The sequence below is a fragment of the Rhincodon typus genome, chromosome 15 (genome assembly GCF_021869965.1).
Source record: "Rhincodon typus isolate 14 chromosome 15, sRhiTyp1.1, whole genome shotgun sequence".
Taxonomy (NCBI): Eukaryota; Metazoa; Chordata; class Chondrichthyes; order Orectolobiformes; family Rhincodontidae; genus Rhincodon; species Rhincodon typus.
This window is the reverse complement of record NC_063346.1, coordinates 57,407,766-57,426,463: the sequence shown is the minus strand read 5'-3', so window position 1 is coordinate 57,426,463 and position 18,698 is coordinate 57,407,766. Positions and strand designations below refer to the sequence as shown.

The following is an 18,698-nucleotide window of genomic DNA, read 5'->3' as shown; positions in this document are numbered from 1 at the left end:
GAGCTCTCCCATGTACATGATTGCTGGCATATTCTCTGAATTAAAAACGGAGGGGGGTCTCTATTATAGAGAAACCACCTGATTGGATAGTTGCAGCAGTTATTCATACTGTTAGGATATTAATTGCTGTCATCTTTCACAGCAAAAGTGGGCTCAGCAGCTTCAAAATCTCATCCTATGGGGTTAGTGCAAAAGTCCTAAATGCTTTGCTGACACTTCAAATATGGATAGACAATTAAGACGTACTATGGGAATTGTCGACTTGTTTCTTAGGAAACCATTCGAAATGCCAAAGAATTGATGGGCTTTTTTTTGCTCTATGATTTTCTGTCCATTGCGAAGCAGAATTAAAGGTCAGGTCAAGTTAAACATTCCAGAGTTTCATCAATGGGAAAATGTAAAGCACATCTTCGTTAATGCTGTGCCGTGTTGAAGCAAACATTGCCCACTGGGCCTCGTTTACATAAGCAAATTCATGAAGACATATCTTGTCCACTAATCACTAAAGTTGCAGTCTGTGTAAAACGCGAGTTCAGGTTTTACTCTGAAAAGGAATGTAAATGTTTGAAGCTAATTTGAAACAGGCTGCACAATAGCCTCCCTAGTGCTATAAATACCACGAATGCCTGATAGGCAGACAATACACCAGGGTAAGACTGTTTTTCAGCAAAGCTGTGTGGAACCAGTTTTAATTGTGTGGTTTGAGAGAAAGAGTCAAATGTTTTAATCATGAGAACTATGCAATCGAAGTTGGGACAGAAGTAAAGGCCCTACCTGAAGAGATGTTGAGTATCTGCTTTGGCAAAGGTGTGCAGGGTGCGAAGGTGGTGTTCTTCTGGTCTAGTTAAGTGCAAGGTGTCGCAAGTAATGAGGATAATATCGAGTCAAGTCAGACCTCCATGGTAAATTCATATTCAAATGATTGAGATGTGTGGTTCTGGAGTACTACACGTTACTGCTGATCACAGTCGTAGCAAGCTGCTTCATGGATGGCAGCTGAAACTGCATAGCTGTCTGAGAACTGGTGCTCTTCCCTTTCGATACCAGAAACATTACAAGCCGTGGGGCAAGAAGGGTAAGGTGGCTCAGTGTACAACAGTAAGCTCAATTGTGCTGGTAAGCATGGCCTTGAGTACAAAACACAGTCTGACACTCCCTCAGCACAGTACTATCCTTCAGGAGAGGTGATAAACCCTGGCTGCCCTCTTCATTGTGATTTTATGGGATCTTTTACACCCAAAGATCCACTGCTTACATGATGACCCAGTATGCTATAATATCTATCAGTCAGCCAACATCGCTAAAACAGATGACGTGGTCTTCATTACATCATTGTTCGTGAAAGTTTGCTCTGAACACTATCCTAAATGAAAGCAGTTACCATAACCCAGTATTTCATTGGCAGCCAAGTGGTTTGGGATACCCGAGGTCATGAAATTAATTAATGCAAGGCTATTGAGATGAGGAGGAATTTCTTCAGCCAAAGGGTGGTGACTCTGCGGAACTCATTGCCGCAGAGGACTGCGGAGGCCAAGTCATTGAATGTAATTAAGTCAAAGATAGAAAGGTTCTTGATTAGTAAGAGGATGGAGGGTTACAGGGAGGAGGCAAGAGATATTAGCCATGATCGAATGGTGGAGCAGACTCAATGGGCTGAATAGCCTAATTCTGCTCTAACTAACGGTCTAAGGCTACCTTCTTTAAAACCAGAGACCCTGGGCCATTTCAAACATTCACGAGGAGAACACAAGATCTCGAGACGGTTTCTTACTCAGTCTGCACCCAAATTCTCTAGATTAGTCATTGAACTGCTAGTCTTGTAAAGCAAGTGACTGATTATTCTGCAAGTTCACTCAAAAGCTGGTATTTGACTGCCTCACGGATGTGAAGCACTGTGGAACATACTGAGATACTGAAAGACTCCATGACGGTGCCAGCTCTTTCATTTATGCAAAATCTCAGTTCTAACTGACCAACCCTATATGTTGAGACTGTGATCCCTGGCTTTTGACTTCCTAACGAAGGAAAATATCGTCCCAGTAACTAGTCTGTCCAGGCCTGCCAGAATTTTATGCATTTCAATTAGATCCCCGCTCATCCTGCCAAACTCTAGCGAATATGAACGCAGAGCCAATCTCTTCTAAGGGGATGGTCTTGCCATCCCGCGTATCAGCCGAGTGAATCTCCGCTGCACTCTCCACCCAAGAATGGACATACTTACCACTGAGGGAGACCAAACCTACAACCCAATACTCCAGCTGTGGTCTCACCCAAGGGCCTGTATAATTATAGTCAGATATCCCACTGCTGAACTCAAATCCTCTGCAAGGAAGGCTGAAATATCATTTGCGTTCCAAATCGCTTACTGTACCTACCGGTCTAATCTCACTGACTGGTGTATAAGTATATCCAGATCCCTTTTTACATTCATATTTTCCAATACATCACTATTTAGGTAAAACTCTGCCTTCTGTTTTTCATACCAAAATGTTAGCCTTGTTGCACTACATTTGTCCACTCCCTCCAACTTGCCTAAATCATCATGGAGCCTCCTTGCATTCTCTTCACGAACCTTGTCAGTTCTGTCTTTAGCGAACTTGGAAATAGTACATTTGGTCCCATAAGCTGTACATCGAGATATATTGTGACTACCTGAGGCCTGAGCTCTGATCTTTGTGGTGCCCCCACTAGTCACCGCTTGCCATCTGGAAAAAGACCCATTCTTCCTACACTGTTTCCTTTCCATCAAATAATTGCCAATCCATGCTAATACTTTCAACAACATCCTGTACAATATCAGATTAAACAGAAGATAATGTTCCACAGTTGATTTGGACACGAGAAAATGAATCTGTGCGAATCCACAGGGAGTCTATGGGGCATGAGTGTGTTATTTACTTCTAGACTAACCAGTTAAATGTGCTACTAGTAGTGAAAAAGTTAATGAGTACACATATTTAATGGTGGTTATCCTGCCTCATTTAATGAACATTTTTGCTGGAGGGACATCAGGATATTTTCCCTTCTGATGTACCATATTAGCATAAATACCGTCAGATCAGGTGCAGTTCAAGTCAAACACCCTAAAACTCCATTTACATTGCCCACTGTCAAACCTCACTAAAAGCCAACCTCAGAAGGTGACCTTCAGTAATCTCAATACCGAGTCCTCACATTACGGTGATCCACAAAGAATGGTCTTTGCTCAAATCTGCAATATTAAAGGCCATTTGTGTTAAAGTAGAAGTCTATAAAACTCCGCTACAATTCACATGAGTTTGCTTGACACTGATCAAAGGTGGTCCTTTCCCTAAAGTGACCACCACCCCTCACCTTGATAAAGATACAAAAGCATTTCAATTCCACATGCTGAAATTGAGATTAGAAGATTCAAAGTCAATTAGAATAGGACATGTGGCAGAGTAGGGAAATTCAGGATTGAGTTTAGACATATTTCTCGTCAAGACTGGACATGAGGTAGCTCAGTGGTTAGCAGTGCTGCCTCACAGCACCTGGGATCTGGATTTAATTCTAGCCTTGGATTACTGTTTATGTGGAGTTTGCACATTCTCTCCGTTTCTGCGTGGGTTTCCTCCTGTTGCTCCGGTTTCCTCCCACGGTACAAAAATGTGCAGGTTAAGTGCATTGGCCATGCTAAATTGCCCTGAAGTACCCAGGGATGTGTAGTCTAGGTGGGTTAGCCACGCTAAATGCTGGGTTGAGGTGGGTGGGATACTCAGAGGGTTGGTGCGTACTCGATGGGCTAAATGGTCTCTTTCTGCACTGTAGGGATTCTATGATTCTATATCTCTCATCATCTCAAGACAAAATTAACTTAAAGACACCCTAAAATATAAAGAAGGCAAATGAATCACTTACCACAGATCATTGACTCGTTTATGCTTGTGTTCAAAATATACAATTTCTGAAGGACAGTTGTGGAGGCAAACAGACTCCAGATTGCTAAAACACAATGTAAGGGATTCAGACCTACCGGATGATGAAAGGCCCTCGTATTTCCAGCAGTCTCTTCTCGTTGTTGAACTGCTTCAGCAAGTTGATCATAAACTTGAAGAAATAGGAGTTCATGGTGGGAGTTGAGGGGGAGCATTCCAACGTTCGAGGCCCTAGAATACAAAAAGAAAATTAACAGACACTTCATCTTTTTCAGCAGCATTATCTGGCCTAAGCAAAGTTAAGCCTCAACACCTTTACTGATTACCTTGGGGAACTGGGAAATAAGATCCTAGGGAGATTTTTTTTCCCCTGAACTTGACTGTGGAGATTTGGAACAAGGTCAGCAGCAAGTTAAAGGACTTTCCTATTTTGTCTTTAATTTGAGTAGTGTCAAGTCAGAGCTTTTCAATAATTTAGTCTTGATGTTGTAGTAAAGCTAACTTTTAGTTTTTACCTGTTAAAAGGCTGAACACATAATTGAATAATTAATTTATTAACTATAAAACGCAATGAAAGCTAATAACATATTACAACAGTAAAACAGAATTAGAAGACCCTTCAAGCAGAAAATGTCAGTTAACAGCAAATTATTGCTGTTACAGAACCGGTAGAAAAGTTCTCTTGGAAAGTTCTGTATACGCACTTGCTGGAGAAACAGCATCAATTAGAAAAGTTAGGAAGTGTGGATCAAAGAAAAGGAGAAGCAAATCAGTGTCGAATGATAATTGGGTACCAGGTAATGCTATAGAAAATGCAAGTGGTATCACACCGATTATGAAAAAGAACTGGACAAAACGCTTAGAGATTTAAATAACTGCCCAATCAACCGTACCAAGTTTAGAATTGCAACGTGTTTTGAGTTTCCTGGTTAAAATTGGCATGCTTTCATCTTATGTGTTGCTTTTTAGTTGATGCTTTAGTTTTTGACACTGTTGCTCATTACTTAATAAGTAATGACATACCTGACATACAATGTTTGAAAGTTTATTGTGAGGATTAACTTTTAAAAACACTAATACTAAACTGAAACATCCGTGGTTAGATGCCCCTCACATAATGGAAACAAACTGGGCAATGAGTTAAGGGCACACAAGTGTGTTGCATGATACCAAAGGGTAATGATCTAAAAATGACTTTTCATAGTGAGACTACTGCTATAACAGTCAACACATTTCATGAACAAAAAGAAATTGCTGGAAAAGCTCAGCAGGTTTGGCAGCATCTGTGCAGAGAAATCAGAGTTATCATTTTCCTCCGTTCTGAGGCAGGGTCGCTTGACCCAAAACGTTAACACTGCTTTCTCTCCGCAGATGCTGCCAGACCTCCTGAGCTTTTCCAGCAATTTCTGTTTTTGTTACTGATTTACAGCATCCGCAGTCCTTTCAATCTTTCATGACCCTAGTATGTGACTTAAGCTGGGAAGAGGTTGTTAAAAGATACCACATCAATGTGCTGCACAAATCTTGTAACCATATGTAACCTGCCATTATGATAAGAGTAAAACAGACTCTCGCTGGGCTGAATAATGGAGTTCAATTAGTTTCCTTATGCATCTCCCTACTACCTTCCACACTCTCCTGCATCCTAAGCATTTCATATACATATCTAAAAGGAATCTGGTATTTGTTTGGAATGTGGGCAAAATCAAATCTCCATATTTTGCATCATTTGAGAATAACTGGTTCTTAGACTAAGTCCACCTTTTAATATAGCAGTAGTCTATCATGCCAAAGTCAGAGTAGGAACTGACTGAAAACCTATAGTTCACGGCCAGTCATGTCTGGATCTATACAGACAAATGTTGTGGTGTACTGTTTCAACATGTAGCGCTCGGGCTAGTTCTATGGGTTTGAGATGGTATTATGGTCCTTCAGCTAAATTAATTCCCAACAGACATTGGCCACAAGCATAAAACCGCATTCAGTACAGAACACTTCCCAGAGACGGCAGAAAATGCCACAGCAGCAAATTCGTGGTATTAAGGTCAATTGTAAAGGCATTATAGGAAAATCATTATTGCTCAAATTTATTCTTGATGGAGGAGAGCTGGACAGCAAAATAAGGTTCCGAAATTGAAAAACATCCGTCATCTAGCAGCAATCTACTGAGATTCCTCTCCTTAAATAAGTACAAACATTGAACAAAAATTCTAAATAGGAACTGTAAATCAGGCAGAACTCCCAGCTAAAAGCCAACATAGAGACAGCTACTGCACATTATGGGATTAACAAGCAACAATCTGTTCGCCACAACATGAGATGCAAAAGGAAATTTCTAAAGTGAAAAAAAGGAGAAATAACTGTCAAGATCAATGCTAAACCAGTAAAAGCTAGAGATGGACTGAGCTTGCACTCAACTGGAAGAGTGAACTATACCTTCTTGTTTAGCTTGACTTATTAAAAACTACGGCTGCTTAGGACAAAAAGCACCAGAACAATAGCTGCTGTTGATACAGAATTCTATTGTGTTCCCAAGAATCATACCTGGGAAATGTGCAGGAATAGCTATCTGGCAATATGAGGTTATGACAGTAGGAAAGCTCTATGAACGGTCATGTGTTCTTTAACTCGACACTGGGTCCTCATCGTATATCTAGGACACACACTCCTGGCAACGAAAAATAGTGTTAACATTCCAACACAGCTGTCAAACGAGACCTGCCAATCCTGAATTTATTTTCAACAAAAGACTGGTACATCCTCTGACATCAAACGGTTTGATCATTAGGGTCTTCACTGCAAAGTTTCAGTTATGACGACCAGATGTAATTCTGCCACATCAAATTTTCTTTCTCCTTTACCAAAAATAACCACTACGCTCTGATCATCTTAAAGGACAAAGGAAACCAATGGCTTATCACTGTACGCCTCTTCAACTGCTTGTGGATTGTCTGGCACCATCATAGAGATTATCCATTTAGCTGATTCCCCCTTTTACTGACAAACCCAATTTCAAAGCCAATCCTTTCCAAAACCTAGACCCAATTATTCCGATGTTCAGTCCATCTCAACCTTTTGACTAACCTCTTGTTCCCTTGGCTTCATACCCATCAAACTGAACACTTAACATTCTTAGATAACAAGGTGTAGAGCTGGATGAACACAGCAGGCCAAGCAGCATCATAGGAGCAGGAAGCCTGACGTTTCAGGCCTAGACCCTTCTTCAGAAACATTCTTTCCTAGTCTCAAATTCTAACTGACTTTGTCATTACATCCTGCCACCATTTTCAGGAGCAAATGATGGCCCAGTGATATTCTTGCTAGACTATTAATTCAGAGAGCCAGGTAATGTTCTGGAGACACAGGCTTGAATCCTGCCATGGCAGATAGTGGAATCTGAATTCAATAAAAAAATCTGGAATTAAGAGTCGAATGGTGACCATTAACCAGTTTTCGATTGTCGGAAAAACCCATCCGGCTCAGATGGTCAGGGAAGTGAACAAAAAACCTTACCTGGTCCGGCCTACATGTGACTCCAGACTCGCAATGAGGTTGACTCTGAACTGTCCTCCATTAAACAATTTTAAAATGTCTGGGAGAGGCATTCGAACGTTTTTGTAGCATTAGAGGCATCGTAAAGATGCAGGTTGTCATCATGAGTGAAATGTGAAGAGGCATACTTAAGTATGGTGAAAATGTCAACTTTCTCCCTTCTGGGCTGGTGAGGAGGATGGAAAGAACAAGCATTGATTTGGTGATGCCTGCGTTTTAATCAACTATTGAATGTTTACTAAATAGCAAACTAGATAGGGCCATGGGTTAACATTTCATTGAAAGGCAGCTTCTCTCGACAGTATAGCTGTCCCTCAGTGCAGCTCTGAGTAACAGCTGAAATTTCGTGCGCAAGTCTCTGGAATGAGGCTTGAATTTACAATCTTCTGACTAAGAGGAGTCTACTTGACTAAGCAATCTAGGAACATTGGACCTGAAAGCAGGCGTAGGACATTCAGATCTTCAAATCTGTTCTGCCATTCAATAACACCATCGCTGATTTGATTATGGTCTCAATTCTACTTTCCTGTCTGTATCTAGAACCCTGAATCCCTGGTCTATGAAAAATTTAATCTGGCCTGGAATAAATTCATTTTTCCAGCCTTCACTACTTTCTGGGGAAGACAATTCCACGCACCAAGGACCCGCAAAGAATCTTTCTTTGTCTCCACCTTAAAATAGAGTCTTGTTATTCTTAACCTGTGCCCTCATGTTCTCACCTGCTGCTTGGGAGGAAACATCCTCCAGGGATTTACACTGTCAATTCCCTCAGGAGCTTACATGTTTTAATAAGATCACCTCTTTCTTTTAAACTTCAATGGACACAGATCAACCTTTCCTCATAAGCCCCTTTAATACTTCTAATAAACATTACACAAATGAAAAACAAACTAACACGGATCATTTCAGTGTTGCGTTGCAAGTGAACTTCCTCCATTTTCTTGGTCCATCCTCTATCCTTAACTAGAAAAGGCAACCAATCTTACCTGGTATCTGCCTTGGTCACTCTATAAGCAGCTACCAAGTGCAGGATGACCAGATTTCTCTACTCAGAGGAATTCCTTCATCAAGCAGCCTCGGTGAAGACTCATGGCCTTGGGTACAAGGCAACAAGGCTGCAAAGCGGGAGAAACATGAGGTACGCCAAGCAGTAATGATTCGGTGACAACAGGCTTGGATTCTCAGAGTGCAAGCAAGGGCAGATGGTCGAAGGGAGATTAAATAAAAAGGTCTGGCAACAGCTGGATGGTATTGGAATGTTGGAACCGAGTGGGCACTAGCATGACGTTCAGTAAACATAGAAACGAGGAGGAAAAGTAGCTCATTTGGCCTTTCGAGTTTGCTCCGCCATTCAACGTGATCATGGCAGAGTATCTATTTCAATGCTATATGCCTGCTTTCTCCCCATGCCACTTACCTTTGGAATCTAAAAGTCTGCCTCTACCTTGAAATATATTCAGTCACTCGAACTCCACAGTCATCTGTGGTCGAGAATTCCACAAGTTCACTATGCGTGGAGTTAAGAAATCTTTCCTCATCTCAGTCCTACGTGTTCTACCTTGTATCCTGAAACTGTTGCTGGTTCTAGACTCCCTAACCAGGGAAAATCCTCCCTGCATCCAATCTGGTAGAATGTTATACTTTGAAAATAGAGGGATGAGAGGGAATCTAAGTTTTATAAAATACAGACAGCTCTTTGATGGTATAGTTGAAGTTATTATGTGAATGAGAGACCTTCATTTCCAAATATTTGGGTGTTTTATACCATGTCTAAATTAAGGGTGACTGGAGGTACCAAATGAATCACACTAGTTCTCATAGAAACTTGAACTGGTGGAATGCTTTCTATTGGTCTGGTTGAAACAGCTCCAGCAACACTGAGACAACAAGGTGCAGGGCTGGATGAACACAGCAGGCCAAGCAGCATCATAGGAGCAGAAAGGCTGGGTCCCTTACTCTCACTTGGTCAGAAAATCTGAAACTCGCCCCCTCATAGCACTATGGGTGTACCTACACCAGACGGACTGCAGTGGTTCACGGTAATAATTTACTACCACTTTCTCAAGAGTGACTGTGCTGTAACTCCATTTTCAGAAGGTGGAACAAAGGTCACTACTTAAACTAAAAGCTCATGGTGTAGGAAGTAATATGTTAGCATGGATAGAGGATTAGTTAACTAACAGGAAGTAGAGAGTAGGCATAAATGGGTAATTTTTAATTTGTCAAATAGAATGCCAAAGGACAAGTTCTGGGGGCTCAGCTAACTACAATTTATCTCAACAACTTTGATGCAAGGGCTGGATGCATAGTTGCTAAATTTGCTGATGATGCAAAGATAGGTAGGAAAGTAAGTTGTTAAGGGGATGTAAGGAATCTCAAAGTCAAATTGAAAGGTAAAGTGAGTAGGTAAAAGTTTGGCAGATGGAGTATGATGTGGAAACTTATCTGCTTTGGCAGGGAGAATAGAAAAGCAGTATACTCAGAATCATACAGTACAGAAGTGGTCCTTCAGCCCATCAAGTATAAACCATTATTGCTCATTCCTTTCAACACCAGAGTTATTATGAATTTACTATTTATCCCTTTCTGGATATCAGTGGATGTTATGACAGATATCCATCCAGACTAATGCAGTGCTCATTGCTAGACATCAATCTAACAATCCATTTCATGTAACTTTCCACTATCTGCAATGAAAGGCTACGTGTTTGCTTTGTTCCATATTTAAGATCACAGTTATGTACACAGGTCTCCTACCCAGTATGGTTTCAAATCTACCACCTCAAGGTAAAACCATATCCCAGAAAGCATACAGACCAAAAAGATCCAACATTAACCAGTAGTTTCTAATAATCTGACCCAAAACAGCAACATAGTGTACCTCAGCAGCATACATGCTTGGATAGGGGTTTGGAAACCTGGGAGAAGTTGAGCCCCCTTCAATCGGTTCTGCTATTCAATGGGATCATGCCTGATCTACAACCGACCTTGACTGACTTGTCTCTGCTCCATTTTCCGTAATTTTCGTTAACAGAATAATCAATTTCATTTCTAAATTAACAATTGATCTAGCATCGATTGACATGCGTGGGGAAAAAAGCTGTAAACATCTACTATCCTGTCTGCACAGCATTTGCCAATATCATTCCTGAAGGGTCTCACAGGTAGACAGGGTAGTGAAGGTGATGTTTGGTACACTTGCTTTTATAGGTCAGTGCATGGAGTATAAATTGAGAGGTCATGTTGCACCCGTACAGGACATTGGTTAGGCCACTTTTGGAATACTGCATTCAATTCTGGTTCCCCTGCTATAGGAGAGATATTGTTAAACTTGAAAGGGTGCAGAAAAGATATACAAAGATGTTACAAGGGTTGGAGGTTTGAGCTATAGGGAGAGGCTGAATTTTCCCTGGAGCATCGGAAGCTGCGAACTAACCTCATAGAGGTTTATAAAATCACAAAGAGCATGGATAGGGTGAATAGCCAAGGTCGTGGAGTCCAAAATGAGAGGGCACAGGTTTAAGGCGAGAGGGGATAATTTAAAAGGGTTCTATGGGGCAACTTTTTTTCACACAGAGTGGTGCGTGTATGAAATGAGCTGCTAGAGGAAATGGTGGAGGGCTGGTAGAATTACATGTAAAATTCATCTGGATGGGTATATGAATAGGAAGGGCCTAGAGAAATATGGGCCAAATGCTGGCAAATGGGACTTGATATAATTTAGGATATCTGGTCGGCCTGGATGAGCTGGACTGAGGGGTCTGTTTTCACGCTGTACATCTCTAAAACCCTTCTTTTTAAGGCCATGCCCTTAATGTGTATTTTGACCAGAGGAATGTAAGGGGTGCAGATGCTGGAAGCCAGATTTAATAGATGTGAAGCTGGAAAAGCACAGCAGGTCAGACAGCATCTGAGGAGCAGCAAAGTCAACAGTTTGGGCAGAAATCCTTTGTTCAGCTGGCTTAATTGCTCTTCTTAGAGATGTAGGAATCAATGACAGGACACCTTTTATTTTCTATTTCAACTTACCTAAAGTACGGATAGGTCCCCTGAACGGCTGTAAGTCAGGCTTGGCTGAGATGACTACCACAGTATCTCAGCCTGCTGATACTCATGATCTACATTAACACCGAGATGATGATGGAAGGTAATGGAAGGTGGTTGATGCCACGTGGAGCTGGCTTATTGCTTTGGGACACAGGATGATGGAAAAAGAACAAGGAGAAATTCCAACAGCACAGGTTACATTTCTGATTATAGTTAATGCCTCCTCTCCCACCGTTTTGTATTGAATTTGAAATATTTTTCTGAGCAAAAGAGTGGAAGAAACCTTGCTTTTAATTTTTTGACCTCATTTAAAATTACACCTTTAAATATTTAACATGAGCACTTACGATGATAATTTGATTCTCCTAATGTGCCTTAAATTAGCTGTTCAGACTGAAGCAATACGAAAGCAATCACTGTAAAGAAAGATCATGAGAAAGCACATCTAGTGATCAGTCCTGAACAGCATGGGCCCCATTCAGTGTAAAACTGAGATTGAAAGAGATGATCATCTCCAAGTACCCACTGAGCTGAGTTACAAGGTGCCTGAAATCACTGTTCAATGTATTAGTTTAAGTTCAGGGAATCAGAACATTGTTGTCTCGAATTGGAACAAGGTGCAGAGCTGGATGAACACAGCAGGCCAAGCAGCATCATAGGAGCAGAAAGGCTGACTTTTCAGGCCTAGACCCTTCATCAGAAATGGGCTATTTCTGATGAAGGGTCCAGGCCCAAAACGTCAGCCTTTCTGCTCCTTTGATGCTGCTTGGCCTGCTGTGTTCATCCAGCTCTGTACGTTGTCCCTCGGATTCTCCAGCATCTGCAGTTCCTACTATCATTATTCCAATTCATTGTTTCTACTACGCTGTGGGACAGAAAATGCTTCCTGACATCCTTCCTAAATGGAAACTCTTCCGTCCAAGGATTCCAAAGCTTTTCTTTCACAGGATGCAGGCATTTGTTGCCCATCCCTAAGTGTCTCTGAACAGAGTTGCTGGCTCAGCTTTTTCAGAGGGCGGCCGAGAGTCAACTGTGGGTTGACTCAGCTTATTGCTGTTGGTCCTGGAGTCATGCATCAGCCAGAACAAATAAGAATGGCAGATTTCACTAGACCTTAGTGAACCGGATAGCTTTTAATAACAATCAATGATTGTTTCAGCATTATGGAGACTTTATATTCCAGACTGGTTAATGTAATTCGAAGTTGCCCAGCTGCCTTAGTGGGATTAGGATCCATATTCCCAGAGCAGAACCTGGGTCTCTGGATTAGTAGTGACATTACTATTCTGCCATCAACTCCCTATGAAGGCTGTTGAGAAAACTTGGACTACAACAGGTACAGCAGCAGTTATAAGACCAGTTAAGATGTGCGCTGCCTGAAACTTCCCCATCATGACATACATAGACACACACTTCTTCCGTGACCAAGAGTAAAAGCAAGCTTTGACTGATGCTGCTCAAATCAGATATTGGTTCAGTCATATGTTTACAAGGTCATTGAACTCAGGTTCAAGTCTTGCCCTGCTCAAGAGACCTTCCCATTCAGGGTGACCTAGATGGCTTGGTCAAGATTAGGAATTGGAGTGGCGTGTTTGGATCTTACCATTTCACATCAGAAAGGGCTCAAAATTGCAAAGGCAAAAATAGCAGAGCACTTGCACATCTCTCTAAATAATGAGCCGTAAATGAAATGAATGGGAACAGAAAGATGGATATAGGCATTTTTCAGTGGTCCATTAATTATGAAGAAAACCCAAATAGTATCCTACTTTTACAGAGACAACAAGGTGCAGGGCTGGATGAACACAGCAGGCCAAGCAGCATCATAGGAGCAGAGAGGCTGACGTTTTGGGCCTAGACCTTTCATCAGAAAAGGGGGAGGGGAAGGGGGTTTTGAAATAAATAGGGAGAGAGTGGGAGGCGGATAGAAGATGGATAGAGGAGAGGATAGTTGGAGAGGAAACAAACAGGTCGAAGAGGCGGGGATGGAGCCAGTAAAGGTGAGTGTAGGTGGGGAGTTAGGAAGGGGATAAGTCAGTCCAGGGAGGACAGACAGGTCAAGGGGGCGGGATGAGGTTGGTCGGTAGGAGATGGAGGTGCGGCTTGAGGTGGGAGGAGGGGATAGGTGGGAGGAAGAACAGGTTAGGGAGGCAGGGACGAGCTGGACTGGTTTTGGGATGCAGTAGGGGGAGGGGAGAGGAGATTTTGAAACTTGTGAAATCCACATTGATACCATTGGGCTGTAGGGTTCCCAAGCGGAACATGAGTTGCTGTTCCTGCAACCGTCGGGTGGCATCGTTGTGGCACTGCAGGAGGCCCAGGATGGACATGTCGTCTGAGGAATGGGAGGGGGAGTTGAAATGGTTCGCGACTGGGAGGTGCAGTTGTTTATTGCGAACCGAGCGTAGGTGTTCTGCAAAGCGGTCCCCGAGCCTCCGCTTGGTTTCCCCGATGTAGAGGGAGCCACACCGGGTACAGCGGATGCAGTATACCACATTGGCAGATGTGCAGGTGAACATCTGCTTGATGTGGAAAGTCTTCTTGGGGCCTGGGATGGGGGTGAGGGAGGAGGTATGGGGGCAGGTGTAGCACTTCCTGCGGTTGCAGGGAAAAGTGCCAGGTGTGGTGGAGCTGGAGGGGACTGTGGAGCGGACAAGGGAGTCACGGAGAGAGTGGTCCCTCCGGAAAGCAGATAAGAGTGGGGAGGGAAAGATGTCTTTGGTGGTGGGGTCGGATTGCAGATGGCGGAAGTGTCGGAGGATGATGCGTTGGATCCGGAGGTTGGTGGGGTGGTACGTGAGGACGAGGGGGATTTTTTTTTGGTTCTTATTGCGTGGATGGGGTGTGAGGGATGAGGTGCGGGAGATGTGGGAGACACGGTTGAGGGCGTTCTCGACCACCGAGGGGGGGAAGTTACGGTCCTTGAAAAACGAGGACAACTGAGATGTACGGGAGTGGAATGCCTCTTCCTGGGAGCAGATGCGGCGGAGGCGAAGGAATTCCTCATCCCGCCCCCTTGACCTGTCCGTCCTCCCTGGACTGACCTATCCCCTTCCTAACTCCCCACCTACACTCACCTTTATTGGCCCCATCCCCACCTCTTCAACCTGTTTGTTTCCTCTCCACCTATCCATCTTCTATCCGCCTCCCACTCTCTCCCTATTTATTTCAGAACCCCCTTCCCCTCCCCCTTTTCTGATGAAGGGTCTGGGCCCGAAACGTCAGCCTCTCTGCTCCTATGATGCTGCTTGGCCTGCTGTGTTCATCCAGTCCTGCACCTTGTTGTCTCGGATTCTCCAGCATCTGCAGTTCCTACTACCTCTGATCCTACTTTTACACTCAGTTTTACCCTTTCTGATACCAACTGTTTCAGAGATTTATGTTAACGTAGAAACTACAATGACAGGCATGGAACAAGTATGTGTGAAGGATTTAGAGTCAGCTCAGAGAAACCTTGTGATGTACAAGCAGGGCATTGACATATTTGTTTGAAATTAAAACGGATTGCATTGTTAGGTAATGATATTCCATATTCCTCTGGCTAAATGATCAAATACTCCCATTAATCATGATCGAACTGTAATTTGACAAATTGGAGAAGGAGCCACATTCTTGAAGAAGCCAAGTTACAGAACACCTGCGTCCATTATATTCTGATGATAGTAATTGCTCCTCTGCTTGTGTGAAGAATCAGCGGCTCTGCATCTAAACTGACAGATTAATTAAACAATCAGCTCTGCATGCAGCTCCTGTTACCACAGCACAGTCTCCCTGGCAACACTGCTCCAAATGCAAGCAGCAATGCCAGCAGCATTCCATTGCCAGGTCAGATTGAAGAGGTTGTCCCACCCCCTATCCCTCTCATGGTTTCACTCTAGTTACCCTCCGCTCACGCCCAATTGCTGCAATGCAATAAAGTCGGAACGAGCTTGCAAGCTGTATTACGCACCCTATCTTCTACATAAAAAACCATCCTTCTCTTAGCTACCATCAATTCTGAAGAAGGGTCTCTGGACCCAAAACATTAATTCTGATTTGTCTCCATAGATGCTGCCGGACCTGCTGAGATTTTCTGGCAATTTCTGTTTTTGGTTCAGTACTTCTTGTCCTTGGGAGTCTATGGAATATAGCACACAATTGCTTCAGTTAACACGATTCTCAGAGAGGACAGTTGGTATAGTCAGTTTCCGAGTAGGGATGGCAGGATTATGTGGCTTTGTGCTAGAGAACCAGTCCACAACAGCCAATAGCTCCTGGCACCTCACCCAAATGACCAAACTTTTAATGCACAAACCTAGATCTAGTAGGAGTTGAGGCAAGATGGTCAAGTCCAATATTTTCCACTCAAACATCTACTTTGGCTGCAGCCCCATAACAGCGGGGAGCAATCCAGGCTGATAATAGGCTCTCTAAGTGCGATCTAGGTATGTCGGGTCTCTCAAATTGAAGAGATTGGCAATTCAGCTGACAAAGGATTAGAACTGCGTCAGTGTCATTCTGCATACACGGATCACTTTCCTGGGAATTCTTCAGGCTCTAATGGGCTGGCAGAGCTCACAACCCAAGAAAAGTTGTCTGTAATGGAGCACTCAGTGTTAAATATTACATATGGTCATCAGGCCTTCAGCTGCAAAGTGCTGTAGCTGATTGAACTGACACAAAGAGTGCTCTCAGGAAGCACAAATGTTTCAGGCAAGTAGACTTACTCATCTTTTCAACAAAATGGAAAGAGCAATGACCTATTAAAGGAAGACTATACAACACAGCGCATAAAAGGTAGGTCACCAGTTCAACGCCTGACCTACTCTCAGCTCAGGCTCTCCAATTTGATTAGGTGCCTAGGGTTTGGGAAATTCTGGTACAGATCACCGCTCAGGATTAGGGTGAGATATGGAAAGAACGAGTGAATAGCCTTACATTATTCTGATGGATGACGAAACTGATAACAGCTTTATACATCAAGTATCACTAACTGAAGGAGCAGTCTGGCAACCCTAGTCTGTCAGAGGTCACAAGCAGAGAGATATAGGAAAATACTTTATATAAGAATTTCTGTTTAATTCTGTACAACCAGATTCTTTATCATCAAAAGGGGGCAACAGCATGATAGGCCAGATGTTATAACACTGTAGATAGGGCCACTGGAAGCAAGGAATGGTGAACCTGTGGGACATTGAAAGGGACAGGTTTGTATTTAACGTCTATAAGCAGAGAAAGAAATAAAAACACTGTGGATGCTGTAAATCTGAAATAGAAACAAAGTGCTGGAAACACCCGACAGATCTGGCAGTAACTGCGAAGAGAAAAAACCAGAGTTAACGTTTTGCGTCCAATATAACTTCTTTCGAGCCCAAAGAAAGCGCTTGTCGGCGCATTCAGACTGGATTTGCACCAGGAACAACTACTTGGGAGAGATTCTAAAACCATATCTCAATACTTAAAAATTAAAAGTAAAACTCAAGTGAACCTATGTCCTCTTCAAAAATTTGATTTTAAGCTATATTGTGCACAGAAATTCAGAAAGATTCGTCCTGAAAATCTTTGCTCTGCTGTTCATGAGGGCTTCAAAACATCTGCCAGCAATCAATGGTTTCTGTCCAATTCCAAAAATTATTTTGACACATGCCTAACATAGCTTTCTACTGGAGTCACTGGCCAAAAGACAAAAGGGAGTGAATCATGTCTGACCAGTCAGCACCACTTATCCACAGTTTGGAGCTGGCATCCGCACAGATGCGCAAAACTAACAAACCCAAGACAGCACAATGCAAATAAAGGGTTTGTGTATCTGGTTTTCAATTGTTATCAGCATTACAGAGATGGGGATAATTGCAAATTAGTTTACAATCAGACAGTGGCCAGAAAACTGTTCCACTACATTTAAAGTCCAGCATGATTATCGAGTCTCTGGAGGTTTGACACGGAGAACAACAAAATGCAGTTATTTTCACTAACAGTCATGTTTGAATCATTGAGCCTGATGCAACATATCTTTGGAGAACCACCATTCTATTTGGCAAAATATTTCTCAAAGCACCGAGAAGAGTGGGTGAAGACAAAAAGGTCTGACCATTTTGAGATTAGGAACCACGTATCATCCGCAGAATTCCAACTGTGTTCATTGCCCAAGCATCTTTGCCTACTCTCCTCTAATGGCTTTGAGTATCGCAAAACTCCCCCAACAACTTGCTCTGTCCTTGGAATGGGTTCTTCAGGCTCTTTGATGGTGCATTCCTCTCACAATTCCTGACCCCCGCCAACCAGTCATCACAAAACTTCCAAAACAAAGAGAAAAGTTGCTGGAGAAACCCAGCAGGTCTGGGAGTATTTTTACAGAGAGAAACAGAGTTAACATTTCAAATCTGATACGACTCTCCTTCAGAAATCAAGACACTTCCAGTCCCGCCGAGTTTCTAGTGTTGGACTTTGCTTTGGACTTCCAGCATTCACAAAAAAGTTTGCTCTTAACACAGGACTTCCATCCATTTAAGGAGAAACAACAATTTTACTGACATCCTAGGGGATTGGGAGACCAGAAAAATATTGCAAGTGGTGGATTCCATAATAGGAAGTTGGAATTATGCCAAAAGGTAGAAACTTCTCATCCCCCTCAAACCTAGCCTTATTAGGTGCATGAGAATGAACGAATATCTGGATAACAACATGTATTCCTACACCCGGTCAGTTTCTGCCCCCTTCCCTGACCCTTCATGACACACACACGGCATTCCAACTTAACTCCTCGCCAGCATGCCTCCTGTATCTGCTTCTTTATTCATTTCTCCCACCCATTTACCTGGCAAGCCATTCTCTCACTCCCTGTTCCGATTCTTGTCAAAGCTCTCCTACCCTCTGCTCTATACTTTCCCACTCTCTACTCCCTCATCGTCTATACCTGGTGCTAACTGCACTCAGCTTGCTCCTGGCCATCTACCTCTCCACTCCCACATTTTAAAAAAATGATTTTTTTAAAAATAAAAGCAGCTTTGATAAAAATGGAAACCTGGTTGAAGTGTCAAGTTGAACGAGTGGGAGGGAAGTCAAGGGAAATGAAGAAACTGCAATGGTACCAACTTTGGCATTGGACAGCTGTTGACCAGAAGAGAAAGGGAGTACTTAAGGATGTAACAACTTCCACAGGGTCAGAGGTCCTGACAAAAACAGCAGGCCAAGATAGCACAATTCATGCTGATGATGGAGGAA

The 18,698-nt window shown here is 42.8% G+C and overlaps 2 protein-coding genes across 3 annotated transcripts in view; both read right to left on the bottom strand.

Moving 5' to 3' along the window:
• LOC109911204 (protein MTSS 2-like) overlaps positions 1 to 18,698 on the bottom strand; it is a 1,013,245-nt gene that overhangs the window by 338,274 nt on the left and 656,273 nt on the right. The gene's annotated exons all lie outside the window — the stretch shown is intronic.
• vac14 (vac14 homolog (S. cerevisiae)) overlaps positions 1 to 18,698 on the bottom strand; it is a 308,745-nt gene that overhangs the window by 139,660 nt on the left and 150,387 nt on the right. For both annotated transcript variants that reach the window (XM_048605640.1, XM_048605641.1), the window contains exon 14: positions 3,995 to 4,127. In XM_048605640.1, the coding sequence (XP_048461597.1) occupies positions 3,995 to 4,127 (133 nt within the window). The remainder of the gene's footprint in view (positions 1 to 3,994; positions 4,128 to 18,698) is intronic.